General features: G+C 40.4%; 2 protein-coding genes across 7 annotated transcripts; one reads left to right on the top strand and one right to left on the bottom strand.

Moving 5' to 3' along the window:
- The first annotated feature begins 474 nt into the window (after window positions 1–474).
- Window positions 475–7,456, top strand: LOC139782994 (uncharacterized). Of its 4 annotated transcripts, XM_071722130.1 has the most exons (11): window positions 475–750; window positions 1,212–1,646; window positions 1,725–2,161; window positions 2,298–2,487; window positions 2,624–3,360; window positions 3,450–3,578; window positions 3,704–3,872; window positions 3,969–4,196; window positions 4,276–4,528; window positions 4,631–4,919; window positions 5,102–7,456. In XM_071722130.1, exons 1-11 carry the CDS (start codon window positions 618–620, stop codon window positions 5,171–5,173), a joined length of 3,072 nt encoding a protein of 1,023 aa, XP_071578231.1. In that variant the 5' UTR covers window positions 475–617; the 3' UTR covers window positions 5,174–7,456. The 4 variants fall into 4 exon arrangements, with proteins under 4 accessions (XP_071578231.1, XP_071578212.1, XP_071578218.1 ...); XM_071722111.1 differs by having other exon boundaries at window positions 1,212–2,161; XM_071722117.1 differs by having other exon boundaries at window positions 1,212–2,161; window positions 4,631–4,972.
- Window positions 7,457–7,623: 167 nt separating this feature from the next.
- Ash1 (uncharacterized) lies at window positions 7,624–20,055 on the bottom strand. 3 transcript variants are annotated; one of them, XM_071722082.1, is made up of 15 exons: window positions 19,370–20,055; window positions 18,689–18,774; window positions 18,391–18,614; window positions 18,096–18,301; window positions 17,878–18,000; window positions 14,198–17,712; window positions 13,683–14,015; window positions 13,258–13,538; window positions 12,676–13,178; window positions 12,109–12,530; window positions 11,547–11,873; window positions 11,276–11,448; window positions 10,992–11,158; window positions 10,711–10,902; window positions 7,624–10,635 (listed from the first exon to the last, which is right to left on the bottom strand). In XM_071722082.1, exons 3-15 carry the CDS (start codon window positions 18,560–18,562, stop codon window positions 10,492–10,494), a joined length of 6,558 nt encoding a protein of 2,185 aa, XP_071578183.1. In that variant the 5' UTR covers window positions 18,563–18,614; window positions 18,689–18,774; window positions 19,370–20,055; the 3' UTR covers window positions 7,624–10,491. The 3 variants fall into 3 exon arrangements, with proteins under 3 accessions (XP_071578183.1, XP_071578192.1, XP_071578199.1); XM_071722091.1 differs by having other exon boundaries at window positions 18,391–18,585; XM_071722098.1 differs by having other exon boundaries at window positions 18,391–18,585; window positions 18,693–18,774.
- Window positions 20,056–20,580: the final 525 nt, after the last annotated feature.

Below are 20,580 nucleotides of genomic sequence, written 5' to 3'. Positions count from 1 at the left end.
CAAAGCATTTGTAGCGTCAAGTGGACCGCAGCAGTTATCAAAGTATATCGTTATCGTAATTATTACAAGAAATATATTATAGTAAATGACGCGCGACACTCTCTTATGGCAGTTTAATCGTTTCCTGAGATTTCCATTAAAGGTAAGAGTATGGTAAAACGAAGACATGTGTATGAAGACAAATGTATGTACGTAGTGTACATACGTACGTATACAATACGTGTGTCACGTACGCCCTTTTTAAATTGGCAGGAGCGGCGTGCGTTTAGGCCAATCAGTGGGCCAACGTGAACCAATGGTCGCGCGTCCCGCCTTGGAGTGACCCAATCGCCGAGCGCGCCGCTCTTGCTCGCTAATGAAACAGCGTTCGCGGTTGGCCGTGCAGCTGGCGTCGGTTCGGAACGGCTGGCGCGGCCAGCCAATAGCAAGAGCGCGCGCTACGTAACCAACTGTTTTGCGACCGTCCCGCCATGGCCGCCATATTGTGTATGCAGCGCGGGTCAGTGGCGCGTGTATATGGGTCTTTCGTGAGAATCGTCAGCATTTTCTCTCTCTCGCGTGAAACGTAAGGTGTGCATGAATTTGCCTGTCCGATTAACGGGGCATATCGCGCGCGCATGATGGATCCGTCTAAGTTGAAAGTGGTGGAGTTGCGAGCCGCGCTAAGCGACCGCGGCCTCGACACCAAGGGCAACAAGCCAGTGCTCGTCGAGCGGCTACGCAAGGCTCTGGAGGAGGAAACACAGGAGTGTAAGTCGTATCTGCCCCTGTCCCCGTCCCTGTTTCTGTTTCTGTTTCTGTTTCTGTTTCTGTTCTGTTATGCACCATTAAATGCCTCTCTCGTACTCGCTTCTATTTCGATTACTCTACTGATGCTCCGTTACCGTGCAATGTGCATCGCACGGCGAGATACCTTCCTGACGATGCACCATCACCGTCACCCTGCTACATGGGCACGTCATTGGTCATAACTCATAACATTATAAGATGTATCTGATCTGACAACGAGGTTGGCTAACATTCTCAACATTGTGCTCCTTCATTTTACATAAACATATTTAGACGTGATCTAACATGCTGTCATATTTTTTTATTTCCCATGTTAATTTGTAAAATTTAATTTTCTAGTTTTAACTTTATTTTTGCCTGATATCCTACCCGATAATCTGCAGCATACAAAGCTATGCTATATTTTATTACATTTTTTGCAGATGATTCAGATTTGCAAACAGAAAATATTGGTGATACAGCTTTGAAAGAAACACAAGAGAGAGTCGCAGAAGCTACACGATCGTCGCAACCACCGAGAACACCTAGCAGAGCATCTAGGAGCTCCTCGATGACTACTCCGACAAAAATTTCCACGAGAAACGCATCGAGAGCGTCTACAACTCCAAATTCTTCGAAACAATCTACTCCGAGCAAATCTCAGTACGGCGAGAGAGCGTACGAGACGTTGATGACAATATCAGAATCTATCTCTGAAGAACCTGTAACACAACAACAAGAGGAAATGTCGAAAATGTCTCCTGAAAAGTATAGAGAAGAGCAAAAAGATGATGAGCCAAACATTCTTCCGAAAGTTTATTCATCGGTATCTGAAAAATATGAGGGAGAAGAGACAAAACGTGTGAATATTTTAGAAGGTAATAAGTATCGAGCAAATATTTTCCAAGTACCTGTGACAGAACCGTCTGAAAAACCTAGTACAATTGCATGTGTAGATCAATTTTCTATAACTCGGGAAGGTCATGAAGCAAAGATATCTAGTATAGATGAAGATGGCAAAACTCAACAGCTAACTGCAGAAACAGAAGATACTACAAAACTGGAAGAGAAAACAGAGATTAAAGATGAAGATATTGATAAAATACAACATGCTTTTGAGAAAAGCAGTCAAGATGAAATTTCAATTGAGAAAGAAAATGAACATATAGAGGGTAGATGTAACATTAAGGATAATATAAACATTCCGGAAGTTGAACAACCAACACATGTGATACCTGATCACGTAGATAAAACAAGTGATCCTGAATTAAAGCAGGAGGAAAAGATTATCCATGATGATTATACGGTGCAAGACAACAAAATGGACATTTCAGCGAACATAGAAAATTTAGATGAAAAAGTTGATAATAATGAAATTTCACGAGATAAACAGGTATATAATATATATGTTTCTTCATATACATATAAAATAATCATAATGTATAATAATGCGTAAGAATGCATTTGCCTCTTATAATTTTAATATATTTTTAATCACGCATTGACTTATTTTTATTTCCATGGAAAAGGAACTAGCCGAAGACTATTTCTTAAAGCAAACAGTTGCCTTAGATGCAGAAGAATCAAATCAAATGGAATGCAATGACAGGAAAAGAAAAAGATCTCCTAGCCCAGCAGAAGTCCGTCAGGTATCTCCTGTGTCACAGAAAGCAGAGGATGAACCAGATCTTGACGAATCAGCTGTAATTTTATCATGGTGTAAGTTTTTTCGATTAAATCATGTGTTGTTATTTTTTTAGATTGGCAATTCTATATATGTTAAATGAAAATACATAATATATACATGTATACAATATTGCATATATATATATATATTTTTTTTTTTTATTTTTAGATGATTCAGATTTGAATTTAGTTATTAATAAAAATGGATTTTTCTCTGCTACACCTATGTATGATGGGGATCTCTGTGATATGTGGGCTGGTGCAAGAGCATCTCATGGTGTCTTAAATGGAAAAGTCTATTACGAAGTCAGAATTACACAGCACTATCCAACTATCACAAAAGACGAGAAACACTCGCATATGCTTCGAATTGGTTGGTCAGTACCCTCTACGTCTATGCAACTTGGCGAGGAAAAATTAAGTTACGCATATACGAGCGCTGGACAGCAGGGTACTGACAGGAAGTTCACAGACTACGGTTCCCCATTTGGCAAGGACGATGTTGTAGGATGTTATCTTGACATGACGCCCGAGAATACCGTAGAATTATTTTACACAGTAAACGGCAAGAATGTTGGATCTGCGTTTAATATCTCCAAAGAGGAACTTGGTGATAGACCGTTGTTTCCGCACATTTTAAGTAAAAACTGCACGTTTGTCTGCAATTTTGGTCAAGAGGAGGCATGGCGCGAACAAATCCCAGATTATATTTTAGTCGGTAACATCGAATCGAAAGACAAAATCGCAGGTCCGCGTAGGCCAGCTGGGAAGGCGGATTGCGAGGTGATAATGATGTGCGGTTTGCCCGCGGCAGGAAAAAGTACCTGGGCAAGGAAGCACGCGGCCGACCATCCAGATAAATTGTACAATATTTTAGCGCTCCATAACTTAATTGAGAAAACTGGGGTATGTATATCCATAAAATTGTAAACTTATAAAACTTGATATATAGTTACGTAATGTTTATTATTGTTAATGCAACGTTTCCTTTCTAGGATATTGCTCTGTCAGATCAAGAGCAAAACACCTGTCAGCGAGAAATTATTATTGATAGGTGCAACCGCGCACTCGACCAACTGATTGACGTGGCAAGTGGTAGAAGACGTAACTACATATTAGATCAGGTATGCGTGTATGCGTGCGTATGTGAAGGAATATAGATGTTTGAATAATTAAATCGTGAAATATCTAAACATTGTTTTTGAAACAATCTTATCTAATATCTCTCTCTATATATATATATATGCAGAAGAGCAACGTATATTCATCCGTGCAAAGGCGCAAAATGCGGAAGTTTTGCGGGTATCAGCGGAAAGCGGTCGTTGTTATACCAACGGACGAGGAGTACAATCAACGTTGGTCCACACACAATGCAATCGAAGGAAATGCTTCAGAGTCTAATCTTACAGAAATGAAGGGTATTTATTGTATTTGTAAAACATGAGACTATTTAATTTATAATAAAATAGATTATGCAAGTAACGATGTGTGCAAATCGATGTCAATTCGAATAGCAAATTTCACTGCACCTTCGGTGGGAGAATTTTTCGATGCAGTGGAGTGGATCGGTCTTGATGTGGAAGAAGCTAAGAAGCTTATTGAGAAATACAACAAAGAAGGTAAAGATGCTGGATTCAGTCAACAATCAACGGCGAAACGATCGCGTCTTGACAAGACTGAGAGTAACAAAGAAACGCGTGATTCGCGAAACAGCCGAGACATTCGAGATCGAAGAAACAATTGTGAGTATTACTTTTATTATTATTCACCATTATTTATCATAAACTACGCAATACCATATCGCATGTGTTTATGGGTAAGATCAAGATAGAGGTCGCAATCTTTGGCGCGGCGCTAATATGGGGGGTTGGAGAGGAGAGAGACAGCAAAGGGGTGGTTACATGAGGCATACTGGTGGCTACGGACCCCCTCCTGTCCCGTGGAGACTACGAGGACGAGGTGGACCTGCAATAGCACGTGGAACAGACAGACGAATAACTGGAGTTGATAGGAGACCAGGAAACGATAGAAACCGATCTGTTGTGCCCAGACAAGGTGGTTGGGGGCATATGAGGTAATAGCGGCTGTTAGCCGCTTTTAAGATCCAGATTTTCTTGGTAATCGGGTGAGTGACTCAGTAAGTGATTTTTAAAAACCATACCTGTGTTCGCTTTAGTGGGAATTATCAAGGATCGCAACAACAGTCCAGTTGGGGTCAACAGGACAATTGGTCAAATAGCCAGGCCCAAGGAAATTGGAATCAACAAAGTGGCGGCTGGGGACAACAACAGTGGGGAGGTGGTTGGAAGGGTTATGGCCAAGGCACCTACGCTCAGACAGGATACAATCAACATGGATATGGCAACGGCAATTGGAGTAGCTGGAATCAACAGTATTACAACAACCAGTATTGGGGTCAACAACAACAACAGAGTGGGCAGACTACTGCAGCTGGCGGCCAAGCTGTAAGCAAACAATAAATCAACCACCGTAAATGTTACGAGAACGGAAAATAAATGTAAGGTATAAACATATAGAACGCTGTTTTTGTAAACCGAAAGTTTCAATTTTCAATTCAATCGATCTGTCGTCAAAATCGTTTATTCGTGTAATTGCATATGAATTTTACATACCCATACGTTCGCAGGAGATTACAAACGAAATGGTGGCAACGACTTCTACCAATACGGGAGCAGGATATAATTACTCGCAAGGATAACAGACCTTTGCGCGAGGACAAGCATACCCGTTCTAAGTACTGCGACAGCAACCACCACGTAACAATCTCACTCACATAAGTAGAGAAAAGAATTTATACCACACACGTTATATATATATATATATATATATATATATATATGTTTGAGTTTTTGCGATGTTATACATAGAATATTACATCGGCATAACAGCGGATACAGACAGCATTACGCTTTCTTAGCTTCGACAAAGATTTGCACGATTTTTTCATCTCCATGTGCAAAGACATTACAAGCATTATAAAACAAAAAATTCCCTTGCATTGCAACAAATGCATGTGAGAAAATTAATTTTGAAATATAATTGATGCTGATGAATTTCGATTCTTACCGGTAACACAGGTCTAATAATATAAGTGCATTAACGACAATGTAACATTCGCGAGAAAGAATATAACTTTTTATTGCATCTTTAAAAACTGTAAGGAGAAAAGGTAAGAGAAAGAGGAAGAGTACTACGTATGGGTACAAACCATGCAAGTAGTATTAAAAGACGAAAAGAAAAGATAGCAATCACTCTCAAAAATTCATGTAAATATGTACAGATCTAAAGTAAAAAAATTACGCAGAAAAATATCTATTTATACATTGAACAGATTTAGCGAATTTGCTTGAATGCATCGGTGCACGTTAAAAACTGTTGTATGCAAATTGACGTATAATTTGACATATAATTGACATTAATAATGTATGCGTAAGTAGTTGAACTCCAGATAGGGTTTCTAAAGTCCAGCGTAAGTTATCTAATCTATTTGGCGTAGGTATTATTTGTTGGCCATTTTTCTCATCAATCGCGCATATGTTTTTCAGTCTTGACAGATTAGCGGGCGACAGGCTTTAATCTGCACCAGAGAATTCGCGCACTAGTGAATTCGCTAATAATGAAATTTTTAGCAGTGCCCTTTTAGAAAGACAAAAAAGTATGCAAGAAAAAAATATATATTGTATATCGTTTATCCCTATTCTTATCTTTCTACACCACCGACAATGTATAAAAAGCAAAATATTGTGGCGCAAATAAATTATTCTTGGACACACGTTTTATACATGCAGATTTTTCATTGCACAACACGACACGAACAAAGTCTTGCTACGATAATTAACTTGGTTTATTAAACAGTTGGAAATATTTGTACTTGCTGTTACTGTATCTTCTAGTTACACGGAATACTTTTCTCTGATATGGTTATTATTCACCTGCATAAATATAATTTTGCTAATTGTATACTTTTTGAATGTACTGCATGAGAAGGAACGGCATTTTCTATTTAACATTTAATTTTGCACATTGGTCTCATCTGTTCTATGCGGTATTCAATTCGTAATGCATTTGTTACCCTACGTACTTCCTCTGCTAGAATAATTTGATTTCTTTCTATTACATCCTCGCTCGAGGAAATAAAGAACGAACGCCTCACGATGTCTATTTGTGTCTATTTCAGCTGCGCACCTTATCTCAATGATATATTTTTATATATACATGGTATATGTATATGTACACATACCTATACCTATACCTATACCTATATGACATATGTAAAGCATCGATTCTGAGAATATAATAATGCAAATCAGTGTTTACATACAGATTCATGATTAATGAATTAAAAATTATACGATTTAGTGATGATAAGTGTAACTTGCATCAGACATTTGCAAATCATCTTTTAATGATTTAATATCGTTTGAAAGAGCGAATGTTTGAAAAAAGTCTCACGAACAAGATGAATGATCCATTTCTTCTCACGATCTTATTCATTCACAGAAAAGATCCTTTTTTTATGTTCAGAGAATGATTGTCTCATTAGCTCGTTTTTTTTCTCCGTACATATTGTACAGTGTGTGATGTTCCGAGCTAAAGTACTTCTGTGTGAAATCGAAAATAATTTAAGTAATGATTAAGTGTAGCGATACGCAAAGCTAGATATAATTAAGAGATATTAGGAGAGACGAGAGAAAAAGGGAGATGGTGAGCTATTTTTTAAGAAATAATCAGGAGCTCTATTTAACCTACACCTACACGCGTAGCATATGCTAGTACCTCTGTGTTACCATAAGCGAAGAATGAAAAAAAGAAAGAAAAAAAAAACAGCCGCAATGGGCTGCATTATGTAACGACGATAATCACGCATAGTAATTTCTTTTCTATATGATGCAAAGTAAAATTAATGCATAACCTGTAAACTTAATTGTTGACACAAAAATGTACAAACATATTCATAAAAATAAAAAGGTTCTTCTATTTATTTTGGGTTTTATCTGCATTTTTATATCTATAGATAATGTGCAACTTTATGCTAGGCTCTTTTGTAGCGATAATCTTGTGTAGCGTAAATTTGTATTAAAATTCGCAAGAATGGTATTTTAAGAAGAACAGAGCACAATTGAAATGAGCAAAAATACGTATGGCAAATTCGTGTAAGGAAACTTTTTATGTATATTTTTGTTCGTCAGAATACAATAGTCTGTACATGCACTACATGTTTGAAAGCTGTCGTCGCAACAGACGTATTTTTTTTCCAAGATTTCTTTTGATTATATCTAAATGTATTATAATAGTGTTAATTATATGTATAAGCAAACTCAGGAGACAAGTTATTACACAGCTACTGTTACGAATGATGAGCTGAAAAATGTCGCTAATGTATCGCATTAATATATGCATATATGACAATTCAAACGACGATTAATCATGATGTGCAGAAAACAAAATCACTTAATATAAAATATAAAAAATCGCGCTTCTTCGCGATTAAAAAAATTCAATAAACGTAAGACGAAAGTTATTTTAGACCTGAAAAGAAAAATGATTTTGCCGATCTTTATGTATGAAATTATAATGATTCTTTTATTGCGACATGTCGTTATATTTCTGTCGACCTCGCTAAACCTTGCTAATAATATAATATAAATGAATAAAATTATATATAATCGAAAAACTTTTTGTTCATACAATTATAAACTATATAATATCTCTTCATATATTACCATATTGTACGAAATATTTAATAACATAATTTATGCATTCTAATATATAACACGATTTCAATAAAAATATTTGATTAAGAAGATCGTTGTTACACATGCCGCATAATTGTTAATGTCATTATAGCTGATGAAAAGATTGAAAAGAGATTTGTCCATCTACAAACATAGATGAAATGTTACTCTTAAAACAATATATGTATACGCTATCTGAAAGCACGCGGAGATAAAAACAAACAGAAATATATAATTATTAATTAGTAAAGCAATTCCGCATCGCTAAAAATATCTCACGAAGCATACATTCGTATATGGCTGTATGGTAACAAAAGCCATATATAAGATCGTAATTACATATATTAAAATAAATTGTGATACTCTATTCTTTTTTACGCCAACATTGTTTTCGATATCAATATGATACAGATATAAGTTGCATTTTACGCGTTCTTAACGAATAAAGATCTCGTAAAAATAATAGAACAAAATAATGCAACTGTATGTCATGGAAAATGCACGGCGATGACATTCTGTGTTCGATGTTCTTATAATTCACTAAAATCAACGCATAATTGGATCAGCATTATTTTAATTTTTTTTTTCAAAAACTGCTCACATATCGTGTATCCCTTTTACGATACACTAGCTTTACATAGAAGGCCAGCTTCGAATCTTTTCTTTTTTATTTTATTTTTGAATTACACAATATAATAAATATTTCAGTACTTGTTGACAATACTCCGAATATAGGTATAGTTATAAAAGAAAAATGTTTTCATTCTCCGACGAAATAAATACATCTCGTATTAATTTCATGGCCATTATATAAAATATAATGTATTAATAATATTACTTTTAATACTTTCGTCTTACGTTGAAACAAACGTAATGCTGCAAGTTTCTATAAAAGTAAATATAATATATGGATAATATAGTTTAGTACGAGAAAAAGAAAAGAGTAAGATTCATATGTATCAAACATATTAATCGTCATATGTATCTACCATACTGTGTAATGCAATAATAAATATGAAGTCCTGAGTACACATATGTACAATTTTGGAATCACTGCGACCCATCTCCGATCGCGTTCGACTATTCATTATATCAATAAATTAAATACATTAGTAAAGGTTCTTTCATAAAGTGAAGAAAGTATGTTACACGTGATTCAAATATAATATCGAGGGATTATGAAAAATATAATATTACTTCTGTGCAATAAAGCATTATATACGTAAATACACACACGCTTGTATCCATATTCCCATATGATTGATTCTTTAGATTCTTATCGCTCGCACTGACATAACGTTTACTCTTTTAAACCCACAAAATGTATAGTTTGTACATTTAGCTATATTAACTATGAAAAAAAATGTACAAAACATTTTCTATACAAGTCCGCGATTTACAATTATATTAATATAATAAATCAATTCGCAGGAGAATCGATTACACTTAAGTTTTAACTTCGATTACTTTTCTTCTCTTAAATATTCTAATTATGATAAAATGGGCATAGTCTACTCAGTTTAAAGTACCTATTAATTGTTTACAATATGATTCTTGTCGTTACATAAATCAACAGATATACCTATTTTATCGCCGGTAATTAAAAGGTTGATGGCCAGTCTACGATGAGTCGTTAGTCGTTAGTCAGATGTCGGAAGAGAGTCGGAAAAAATCATAAGCGTATCATAAGGCGATCGTAAGCGATTGGCCAAATGCCCATCTCTTAACGATCATCGATTACAGACTTCCGATTGCCTTACGATACGCTTATGACTATTTCTTCCGACTCTCTTCCGACATCTGACTAGCGATCAACGACTCATTGTAGACTGGCTATGAGAATTAACAAAAAAATACAGGTTAAGATCTAGTCGTCTATGACAAGACATCTATAAAAAAGAAAAAAAAATGTAAAAAAATATCAATCGACAATTTTGTCTATGTTAAATATTATTTCGGCTATTTTATATATATATATATATACCTATATAGATATAGATATAAATTACACCAATGGACGGGTTGTACGAAGAGGAAAAATTTCTCTCACGCTTTCCTCGTTAAGAGGGCGAGGAGAAGGGAAGAGAAGGGAAGGGAGAGGAGGGGAGGGAAGGGGAAAAGATAGATGTACAATGATCTTGATTCACGTAGCTGTAGCAGAACCAAGTTTAGAACGATTGGAATCAACCAGCCTATTAATCTGACTAAGATCGAAATTAGTAGTAACTCTAGATTAGCCTATATATACAATACGATATTATCGTTGTGATATTACCCACTGTCACGGATTAAGTCCGCCGGGTCTCTTCCGATTTCGCCTGTTCCTTTCTAGAAGAAACGACAGATCCAACGGATCTTTCTTATTCGGCATTCTCTGTAGTAGATTTAGTAGAATAATGTTCAATTTTTTCCTCTGCTCCTCCCGCTGCAAATGGTAACATGTCAAACACCAATATCGTACATAATCGTACAACAAATAGTGATCCTTCGCAATAATTACTTGAGCGTACAACGTCGCAGGTGGTGCGACCGTCAAGATCTCGCCCGACTTCCGCCTAGTCCTGTTACCACATTTGTGTTCTTTGTGCGTCTTTACGTTATCGTTGGATTCCAACTTTTGATTCCCATCTACTTCCTGATTGCTATTCTTCTTCTTATCTTTAAACATCTTGATTCCATCGAGACTATGAGGCTGGAAATAAAATTAAATATTACTTAACATACTTAATACGATAAGTACTAATGTAAAAATGATTTTGACAGACTGATGATCGCTCTTACCAAGTAGGTGCGATAATGTTTTATACGTTGTGGGAAGGTTTCAAATGCGTAAGGTTTCGTGCATACTGTATGCCTGGCTCTAGCCACTTTTGTAAAAAGTCGTGCTGCGCGATCAACGCGATATTCGCATACATAAGTATGCTCAGGAGTAGAGCCGACAGGACGTCCTTAATTCAAAAGCACGTGTAATAAAAAAGTTAGTTTCCATTACAAAATAACGAGTAATGGCATATACAATGATAGGCTTGAATAAAACGCTAATATATATATATATATATATGTACCTTTACAAAAAGTATGAGGATCCAATACCCAACATCGCTCAGCCACGAGATCGCAAGGAACAGCTTCGTATAATGGAGCGCACACAACTTCGTTTACATAAAACTTTCGCGTTGGCTCGTGATATGTTTCATGAGGTCTGAGATAATGATGTCCAAAGACAAACCTCTCGCCTCTATTAAATAAATGATTAAATTTTAAAATCTATAGTACAAGTTTTCAATGGATACGCTTTGACCTAATTGTTATATATAATATAAAACGACCACTTACTCGCGATTCTTCCATAGACGTTCGATTCTGAAAATGTCCATCTGCTCGTAATCGGGCTTCTGTATAGTTTTGTACGTGTGTTTGTCAGGCGTGTCCCTTAAAACGTATACCGTGTCGCCTTGTCGGAGTTGCAGATCGCCTCGCATCAGCGTCACGTAATGCTTCTTGCCTTCCTCTTCTTCCTCGCCTTCTAATGGAATTTCTAAATCAACCTCACGAGGTTGACATCTTTCACATAGATAAGATTCGACGCTCGTGTCTGCTTTAACACAGTCGCAATGTTGCCAAACAAGACATCGTTCGCACTGGATCATCAAACCTTCATCTCTGTAAAAAATTATCAATATAGATATATTTAAAGAAAAGATAATGATGTATGCACGTGTACAACAAAAGAAAAAGAAATTACTTTTTTAAAGTAAAGATACATATTTCTATAGGGAAATATAACGCGCGCGCGCGCGCGTAGATGTGTGTGTGTGTGTGTGTGTGTGTGTGTGTGTCTGTCTGTCTAATCTCATTCTACTTTTGAATACAGTTGAATGCAATGTGATTAATTTACCTGTGTAGTCCGCAAATGCATCTGATTACATCCTCCTCTCCAGCCGTAGATCCACGAGGTGGTAAAAAGCCTTGAGACGGCGGAGAACCTGTCGCCTCCGTTATAGCGTCCACAAAATCAGGTTTACTTCCCAAGTATAATTTCCGTAATCTCGCCGCAGCGATTCCTATCTCAGATGTTCTACCAAAGAATCTCACATTGTTGTCGAAAAGTCTTATCATATCCTGATCAAACTGTTCCGCAGTTTTGTAATGACCAGTACCAATGCACTGATCTATCGTAATCAGATCGATGGGTTCTACGATCTTCTCATAGTAATCGGATAATTTTCTTTTAGGAGGTAAAGTCATAAAAGGAATGCACAACAGCTGACCGTTTTCATCATTCGCTGTTGTAACAATTGTGTATAAATCTTTTAATACCTGTAAAAAATAACATATTACAACGACACTTGTTTTTTAGTCTACAATATAATAATGGAATGTAATGTCATTACATTCTCATTACAACTCTTTGTTGATGCCATTTTTTCTATTATTATTTCCGATAAATAAACCATCTACTGACCTTGGCTAGCTTTGCAGTCTTATGTACCTCCGGATCATCCTGTGCCTGTGCGAGTCTACGCGTTCGTACAGTACGCGCGTTGGTGTTCGTCAGCGCAGTTAATTGAGAGAAAAATGCATCGGATTGCGCTTTAGAGTCTCCCGAACTCTTTTCCTTCGCCACGCTCGTGTTACCGGATTTCGCTTTCCCGTTCTGTACTTGAACTTGCTGTACCGACGCCGATTTGAGTCGTCGCACTTTCTCCAGATTCCTCAACAAGAAACAGTGATGTTCACGCGCGAAGCATCGTTGCTGATAAGACATCGGTTTCAATTGCGGCGTGTTGTGCGTCAAGGTCGGATCTCCTACTTTACGAGACTTGCAGATGTTCTTGGAGTTGGCCGATTGCACCGCGTTCGATTTACGAATGTTTTTCCGTGGTCTGCCCACCGATCTTCTTTCGATAGTCTCCATTTGCGACGGTAGAGAGGGAATGCTTCGAGCTACCCTTTGACTCTTTCCACCTGCCGTATAGAATTTATAACTGAAATATCTGACACTTAACCGCGAAGATAATTCATCTCCCATCTCATAAATTTTTACCTATAACACCTCTACAGGCATTACTACCGCATCTACACTGCTGTCCTTCCGATGGATTGAAAAGCGCGAAATTGTAATCGTACGTTAATTCTTCTCCTGGTTTAATATCTCTCGATGCGAATAGCGCCATACGTGGCAGCCCGAGAACACTCCATTTTTGCATCTCACAATTCGGCTCGCACGAATGATTCACGAATCTTCCGTCACCTCCCATGCGATGACCATCGATCACTAGGCCACCGTCCAGATGCAAACAATAGTGATGCGTATCGTTGGCGTATCTATCGTTTTACACATTTTCATATACTTTTTATTTTTATTTTTATTTTTATTTTTATCTTTTTTTAATTTTAAGAGAGAGAGTGGAAAAAGAATAAGAATGAAAGAAATTGATTTGATACTTGGTGTAGTGAAAAGAATCATACCTGGTCGCCATCCTCGACTTAAACTCCCTCTCTGACACGACTTCACCCACGTATTCGAGGATAAAGTCCCCGGATTTGATAGCTTGTTGCGTCTTTACTCCCCACCCTTTGTCCTCCGTCATGAATCTCTGTAGCCCTGGCGACCACTCGTGCTTCTGAATCTTTTGATTCTCGCATTTGTCACTGCAAGGGCACAGTTGTGGCGAACATTCGCTGAATACCATGCGATTAATACAATCGTCTCCGCAGCCGCTTTCTGGTTTACATTCACAGGCTTGCGCCTCGTAGAGAGTAGTTGGTTTAACATCATAATAAATGTTCGTTCGAATTTTTCTGCAAAAAAATACACGCAACATCATTGCACATTTCTAAAAATTCAATTTCTTTTATCTGTATAAAAAATTTAAAAATGATATTATTCACAATATTATATACACGCTTGAGATATGTAACATATAAAATTGCTTCATAGTTGAGACATATCTGGAATTAAATAAAGAGAACATTTTACTTACTTGTAATTCCACGATGGCACCAAATCTCGACCGGGTAATCTCGATTGAGCGTGCAGCCACAATAAATCGTACTGCAGTTGAAATGGCGTTTTCCTCTGTCGCAAGAGTTTTCCAGTCGGTATAATGTTTGGTAATTGCTCCGCAGCATAATGTTCGTCTGAATTGGCGCAAACGATAATTTTTCGTTTGGCATCGACACCGGCGAGTTTTTTAGACTCGAGGTCCTTCTTGTACTCGGAGAATATGCTGCTGGCCTGTAAATATCGCTTCTTCCACCTCGACTGTTTCTTCCGGTTATGAATGGGACCTGCGGGTGGTTTCCTGCCGACCTCTTGATCCTCGCTGGCCACGTCGCTGCTGGGCGGTGCCTCGCTTTCCGTATCATAGCCCGCGCTTCTTAATCTCTTTGTGCTTCTCCCGAGATTGGAATATAGATTGGAAGGACTGGTCGAGCCTCTTCTTCTTTTGTGATTATTGTTAAAACAACCAGATAATTCCATCTTGACATTCGTCACCTGAGCATTCGCGCGTTCCAATTTCCTCAAATTCTCCTCATTTAGCTCCGCAATACGTTGATTCTGATTGTAACGTTCGAGGGATTCCTCCAACGATGCATTCTCGTCATAGATTCGACAGTCCGGTATTTTCTCGTACTTTACCGGGCTCGGATATAGCTTCTCGGACAGCACGCTGCTGTCGGATTCCACGAGATCCTTACGAACTCGCAGCTGACCGGGACAAGACTCGATTACCTCATCCGAACCACTTCGACTGGATGTCTCTTGCACCGTATTAGAATTATTCAAATTCTTCACATCACTTTTATCATGTCCTGTACTATCGCTGTTCTCCATAACGTTCTGAGCTTTGCTTGCCATCAAAGACGCCTTATTATCCTCTATATCTTCGACTATGTCCTCCTGATCTTTACATATCCCGTTAGCGCTGACCAATACCGTTGACTTGACCACTCTGGGAGAATCTACGAGCTTCTTCTTCTTTTTCTTCAGAGTAGGAAAGCCCGTGCGATTAATGGCTTTACGTCTTCGTATCTTCTTCTTCGTGAGTGTCATCGTCGCGGTATTATTCATGAGATTTGGCACGTTCAAATTACCGATCTGAGATACCTTGCTCTCGATCACAGTTTCATCGTCATCGAACATCTCGGACACGTGCGTCTCTGAGTCGACCTTTATACTCTTTTCTGTACGAACGTGTTCAATATCCATTTTGTCGTTTGACTGCGTTTTATCGGTCTTAGACGACTTCTCCGACATGACTGTCTTTTCCGATTTACCAGATTTCTCCGTGGCAATCTTGGAACTCTTATCCGCGGACTTCTCTTTGTCATTCTTGTCGAGAAAGCTGTGACTTTCGGATGACAATTTCGTGACGGTGACACGAAGATCCTTGACAATCTTTTTCTTCCGGCGTGGTTGAACCTCTACCTGACTGGGGGATTTATCTTCATCGCTACCCTGTTTCTCAGATGCCGCGCTCTCGGTATCTCTTGGTCTTTTCTTCGGCGTCACCGGCATGGCCTCCTCGTCGTGAACGGAGGATGTCGAGCTACCGCCACCATATCTCGTAATAGTAGCTTCAATCGCTTCCTCTATATGGGTCTCCGTGGAATTGGACTCGTTCGCATTCGCATCTGTGCAGCTCGCGTTCGAGCTTTGCGAACTGTGCGGACTCGACACATGATAGTGGCGTTTCTTCAATGGTAACCGCTGCTCGTTCGGATTCGAACTCGTGCTGGTGTTGGCGCTGCTCTTGGAGTCAGTACCCGTTAGTATCTTTTCCTTTTTCAAGCGCCGCTTCAATTTCTGATCGTCATTCGCATTGACATCGCCGCCTTTTCTCTTTTTCGTGAGTTTCTTTACGCGGAAGATTTGTGGTAACTCGGAATGATTGACGCTGGTGTTGTTCTTGCCCAAACTACACAACTTTGCAAATTCTTCGATCAATTTCTCCAGTTCCTGGAAGATATATGGATCGATGCGAATGGGATTCTTCGGTGGCGCGAGCAGTCTCCGACGATGTTTGTGATGATGATGATGATGATGATGATGTTTGTGACAATGATTGTGTTGTATTGGCTGCATCGGCTTGTTACACTTGTTGGAAGCTCGCTCCATATTTTCTGCCTTTAATACGTCGCCGACTGGCAACGATATTAACGTCTGCACACCCACGCCATTGGTCTCAAAGCCCGCTACGGTAGTTTTCTTGTTGCATTTGTTCTCTTTCAGAACACGTCTAGTGGTTGGAGGCGCGACTCTCTTCGCTAGTTTTCTGGATACGACGGCGACCACGTTATTCCTATTCTCCTTTGAACCAGTTCTCTTATTGATGCTCAACATCTTTTGATCGTTCGTAACGTGATGCTCGCAAGACGTGTGCTTCTGTCGTGTCAACGGAACCGTAGTCTTATTAGACACGCATGTTCTATCCTGCCTTACCTTTCGGCAGGTCCTACCATCGCACTGTGGCACGAGCTTGCTCGCGGTGGATCTGCTTAGGCACTTTACTCTCATCGGGGAACTCGTTCCTGGGGTCTTCTTCACCATCGTCTTCTCCCGCGAAGAGCTTTTCACCGAGTTACCGTAACGTTTCTTTTGATACGTCGTTTTGCCCTTTATTCTTTTACTCGCAGGAGATGGATCCTCTTTCATTTCCCTCGATGCAACGGACTTTGCGTTACCCCGCTTCCTAACCGAAGATGCGTCTTCTTTCGTGCTCTTTCCAGTATTCGATTCTTTTGCAGCTTCCTTCTTTTCCGTTAATCGAGGTTCGGGATTCTTTAGATTTTTTAAAGACTCGTTTCTTTCTTTCTCCGCTTTCTCGATCTTTTGGATCTTTTCGACGATTTCCGGCTTTAAACGCGGCCTGCCGGGTCCGCGTGGTTGCGTAGACACTGTTTTTGCTGGTCTACCAGGTTTCCTTTTCGGAGGATAAAGAACCCGATCGACGTTCACTGCCGGTTTAGTGGCGATCGACGATTGGATCGGGGATTGAGTCGGCGCTGGAGGACTGACCGGACTGATCGCCAGGTGTAACGGACTATTGTCCACCGACTGAATACCAGAGTCGGGCGACACGTTCGATACGCATGGGTATTCGTTATCGTTGTTCAATTTTTTGCCGCATTTGCTGCGCCTCTTCCGTGGCTCCGACAGCATGGCAGTCTTTTCGACAAATTGCTGCAACAAAGTGGAGCTGTACACAGGCACGGGATTCTGATCGCCGTTTTCACTCGTGTCCGAGTCCGCGCCGAGCGACATGCGCTCGATCGCCTTTGACACCAGCCGACCGCTCTCCGAATCCTCAAATCCGTCGAATGGCGCGTCTTCTTGCTCTTGCGGAGGCAAGATGGTCGCTAAATCTTCCTGATTGATTTCTTGTAGTGGCGCGTGATGGTGATGCTGATGTTGTTGTTGCGACTGTTGTTGCTGTGCTTGTTGCGACGCCGCGTGGCCCACAGATGAGTCTGAGTCTTCGCTACATTCTGAGGACTGCATCAATTCATATGTGACGTTACATAAATAATATATATTGTATATTGTATTTTGATAAAAAAAAAAAAAAAAAACGGAGTCGAATTAGAATAAAAATCAAGACACAACGTATATAACTCACATATATTCTCATAAATTAAAAACATTATTTATTACAATCACCTTAGCCCCATGATTGGTCTTGACCTTTTTCGTGACAGTTCTCTTACTTTTCTCACATTTAATTTTCTCGGAGTTTTCTTCTTTCTTTGGACCTTTCATGGTGATTTTCAATTTTAATGCTCCCTGCAACGCACGACAAAATATCTTTTTACACAAGTCGCAGGAATAAAGCGATAAATAACAATTTTAAAAATATGTAACATTGACTTTTAACGCACTTGTTCAAAATTAGTTTCTTGAATGGAAAATGTTTGTTCGCTATGTTCGGACGAACAGTCCGAATTAGATCCGCTATCCTCTTCCTCGCCGCTACTTTCGTCGTCTGACTCAGAATTAGAATCCGAATAAGAGCAACTGCCTTCGCTTCCACCAGAGCTTTCGTCGTCGGAATCAGAGTCTTCTTCGGAATCGATCGAATCTGTTCCTGTAATTTAAAGGAAACAAAAAAAAAATTAATCCAACAGCAGTTTAAGTTATGAAATTTATACCTGGCTATATGAATTTTGAAGATACCATTAGGTTCAGTAGCAGGATCCCAACTACCGCCACCTTTTATGGCATCCATGTCAACGGTTGAAGGGAGCTCTTTCTCTTGCTCCCCATCGTTTTCTTCCCAATTCCAATTCTGCAATTCTAAGTCGGAAGGATGGTGAATAACGGCGTTCCATCCTGCATCACCAGACATTTTTCAGCTTATCTGACATCCAGCTGAATCCAATAGAATACCATTCCTTATACTTTTGCGCACTCATCAAGCCTCTTTGCACGAACAAAAAGCATATCTTCAAATCTTAGTCGATAAAATATTCACTTGCAAATAATTGTCACGGTCATTTTCGTTATTCCCACCCAAGTTCTATGCTCAGCGCGTAAAGTTCTCGCGCTAACGGCGTGATTCTGAAAAGAACAGGATATTATCGTTAGTTGACGTCAACGTGTGTGTCAAAGATTTATATTATTTATATTATATTTAAAAGACACGACGGATGCGCTAGGACTGCGGTAAAAAAAATTAATTGTCAGAATAAGTGGAATAATTATCGTGGAATAAAGGGTAGTTAATCCCTATGAAAACAAACGTCGCCGATTGAGCGTCTCTCAAACTTTACGACAAGTAGGTACATCTCCGAACGTCTCGAATTATAATCAGATTATAGTCTGATCTGAAGCGCGCAGAAACAAAACGAAAAACGTTCAAGTTCAAAGCCCCGACAAATGACAAGTGCGATTTAATCGTCGTTACTCCAGACAGTCAGGACTCGTAGACTCCAGCGTCTCGAGACTTGGTGGCCATCTGTAATGACGCATCACACGTAAACAAGAGATACGTAACACGTAACGCGTGAAATCGGAATATTCGGAACATTGCACTGTCTCAGGAACTGAGTACTGACAATGAGTCGCGGGTTGCGGTTGCGGTCGGTAGGCCGCTCGCAATCGAATCGTTGGCCTCGACGCCGCGTCGCGCCGCGCCGCGCCACGCGCCGGTTACCTGGTCCTGGTCGGTGGATCTCGCCGATATCTCGTCGCACGATCGGCGCCGCAACGACAGCTGTTTCTCGTGGCGCGGGGTGCGCCGTACGCGCACCGTCACACCGTGTGGCGTGTGCGCCAGGTGTGCGTAGACGACTTGGGATTTGGCGCGAAACGTCAGCGCGTCAGGCACGAGACGGGACGCTGTTGTGCCGCCCTGGACGCGACGGTCGCCCTGGACGCGGGAACCGAGGCCGTCGGGCCACAGGGCCACGGAGGAGCCGCTCGGGCGGAGACCCGTCGGCAGGCGACCTTCCCGTCGCGTCAAGTACAATTGGAAAGTCCGATGTTTACGTCCCGACAGCGCGACCACAAAATGGCGTTTCTCGGCGACGTCGGACGTCCCACCGTTCCAGCTCCGTGCGCGGTGGTGCGCGGTGGTGCGCGATGCCGACTGCCGACGGTGTGCCCAGCACGTCAAGTCGGGATCGAGCGAGGGAAGGCGCGTCGCTCGCGCGTTGTATCGCGTCGACACGTGAGGCGATCGCCCCGGCTGCGCGTTGCCGCGATTATCGCAGAGATTTACAATCCCCCCGGCACTTTCACGTCAGGGTAAACTCGCGTGAGGCTCGAGCGCGACACGCGTCAAGATCCGCGCATTGCCTTCGCCTTTCGCGACACTGCTGCCACTGCCAAGTGCCACTGCTAGTGCTGCTCGCGGGCCGCGCGGGCCGCGGCTCGAGGCTCGCGGCCGCGGCTCGATCCGCTCGGTCGCCACAGGGACGCCAGGTCGCCAGGGCACGCGACGCTAGTGCGAACCGTGTGAACCGCGAACGTCGCCGTCGCCGTCGCGTCGCGTCGCGTCGGTAATGCGGAAACTAGACTCTACACTCTACAGTCTAGAGTCTAGGGTCTCCGGTCTAGAGTAGGATGAATCATCGACATAATTATAAGTATATATGTATTATGTATATTTATAGGACGGAGCTGCGGCAAAAGATTTCTTTCATCTTTCGTGTTAAGGGATATAGAAAGAGAGAAGTAGTTGTGTGGGAGCTATAAACTTTTTTTTGTTCAAAATAATTGTTGGATTAATTAGAAAATTTGTTGTTTAGTTTTTGGAAACCATTTTTCGCATTAAACGAAGTGAAAACTAGAGTATCTACGATTTCATTGGTCGAAATGTAAATTCGCATTTTTTATAGGTCCTCTGCTGGGCTGCGTTCCAAA

This window comes from Temnothorax nylanderi, unplaced genomic scaffold (genome assembly GCF_030848795.1).
Source record: "Temnothorax nylanderi isolate EJ_2023f unplaced genomic scaffold, tnyl_v1.0 TNYL_tig0008_pilon, whole genome shotgun sequence".
In the NCBI taxonomy this organism is placed as follows: Eukaryota; Metazoa; Arthropoda; class Insecta; order Hymenoptera; family Formicidae; genus Temnothorax; species Temnothorax nylanderi.
This window is presented reverse-complemented; position numbering and strand designations above follow the sequence as displayed.

Bases quoted from the DNA above. Each gene is read 5' to 3' on its own strand.
- Ash1 (XM_071722082.1), bottom strand. From the start codon at position 18,562: ATGTCTGGTGATGCAGGATGGAACGCCGTTATTCACCATCCTTCCGAC. The intron at 12,531-12,675 runs GTCAGTAGATGG...TATTTTTTACAG, and splicing joins AGACTGCAAAGCTAGCCAAG to GTATTAAAAGATTTATACAC. The intron at 10,636-10,710 runs GTAATTATTGCG...TACCATTTGCAG, and splicing joins CTGCGACGTTGTACGCTCAA to CGGGAGGAGCAGAGGAAAAA.
- LOC139782994 (XM_071722111.1), top strand. From the start codon at position 618: ATGATGGATCCGTCTAAGTTGAAAGTGGTGGAGTTGCGAGCCGCGCTA. The intron at 3,873-3,968 runs GTATTTATTGTA...CAATTCGAATAG, and splicing joins TAATCTTACAGAAATGAAGG to CAAATTTCACTGCACCTTCG. The intron at 4,920-5,101 runs GTAAGCAAACAA...ATACGTTCGCAG, and splicing joins CTGCAGCTGGCGGCCAAGCT to GAGATTACAAACGAAATGGT.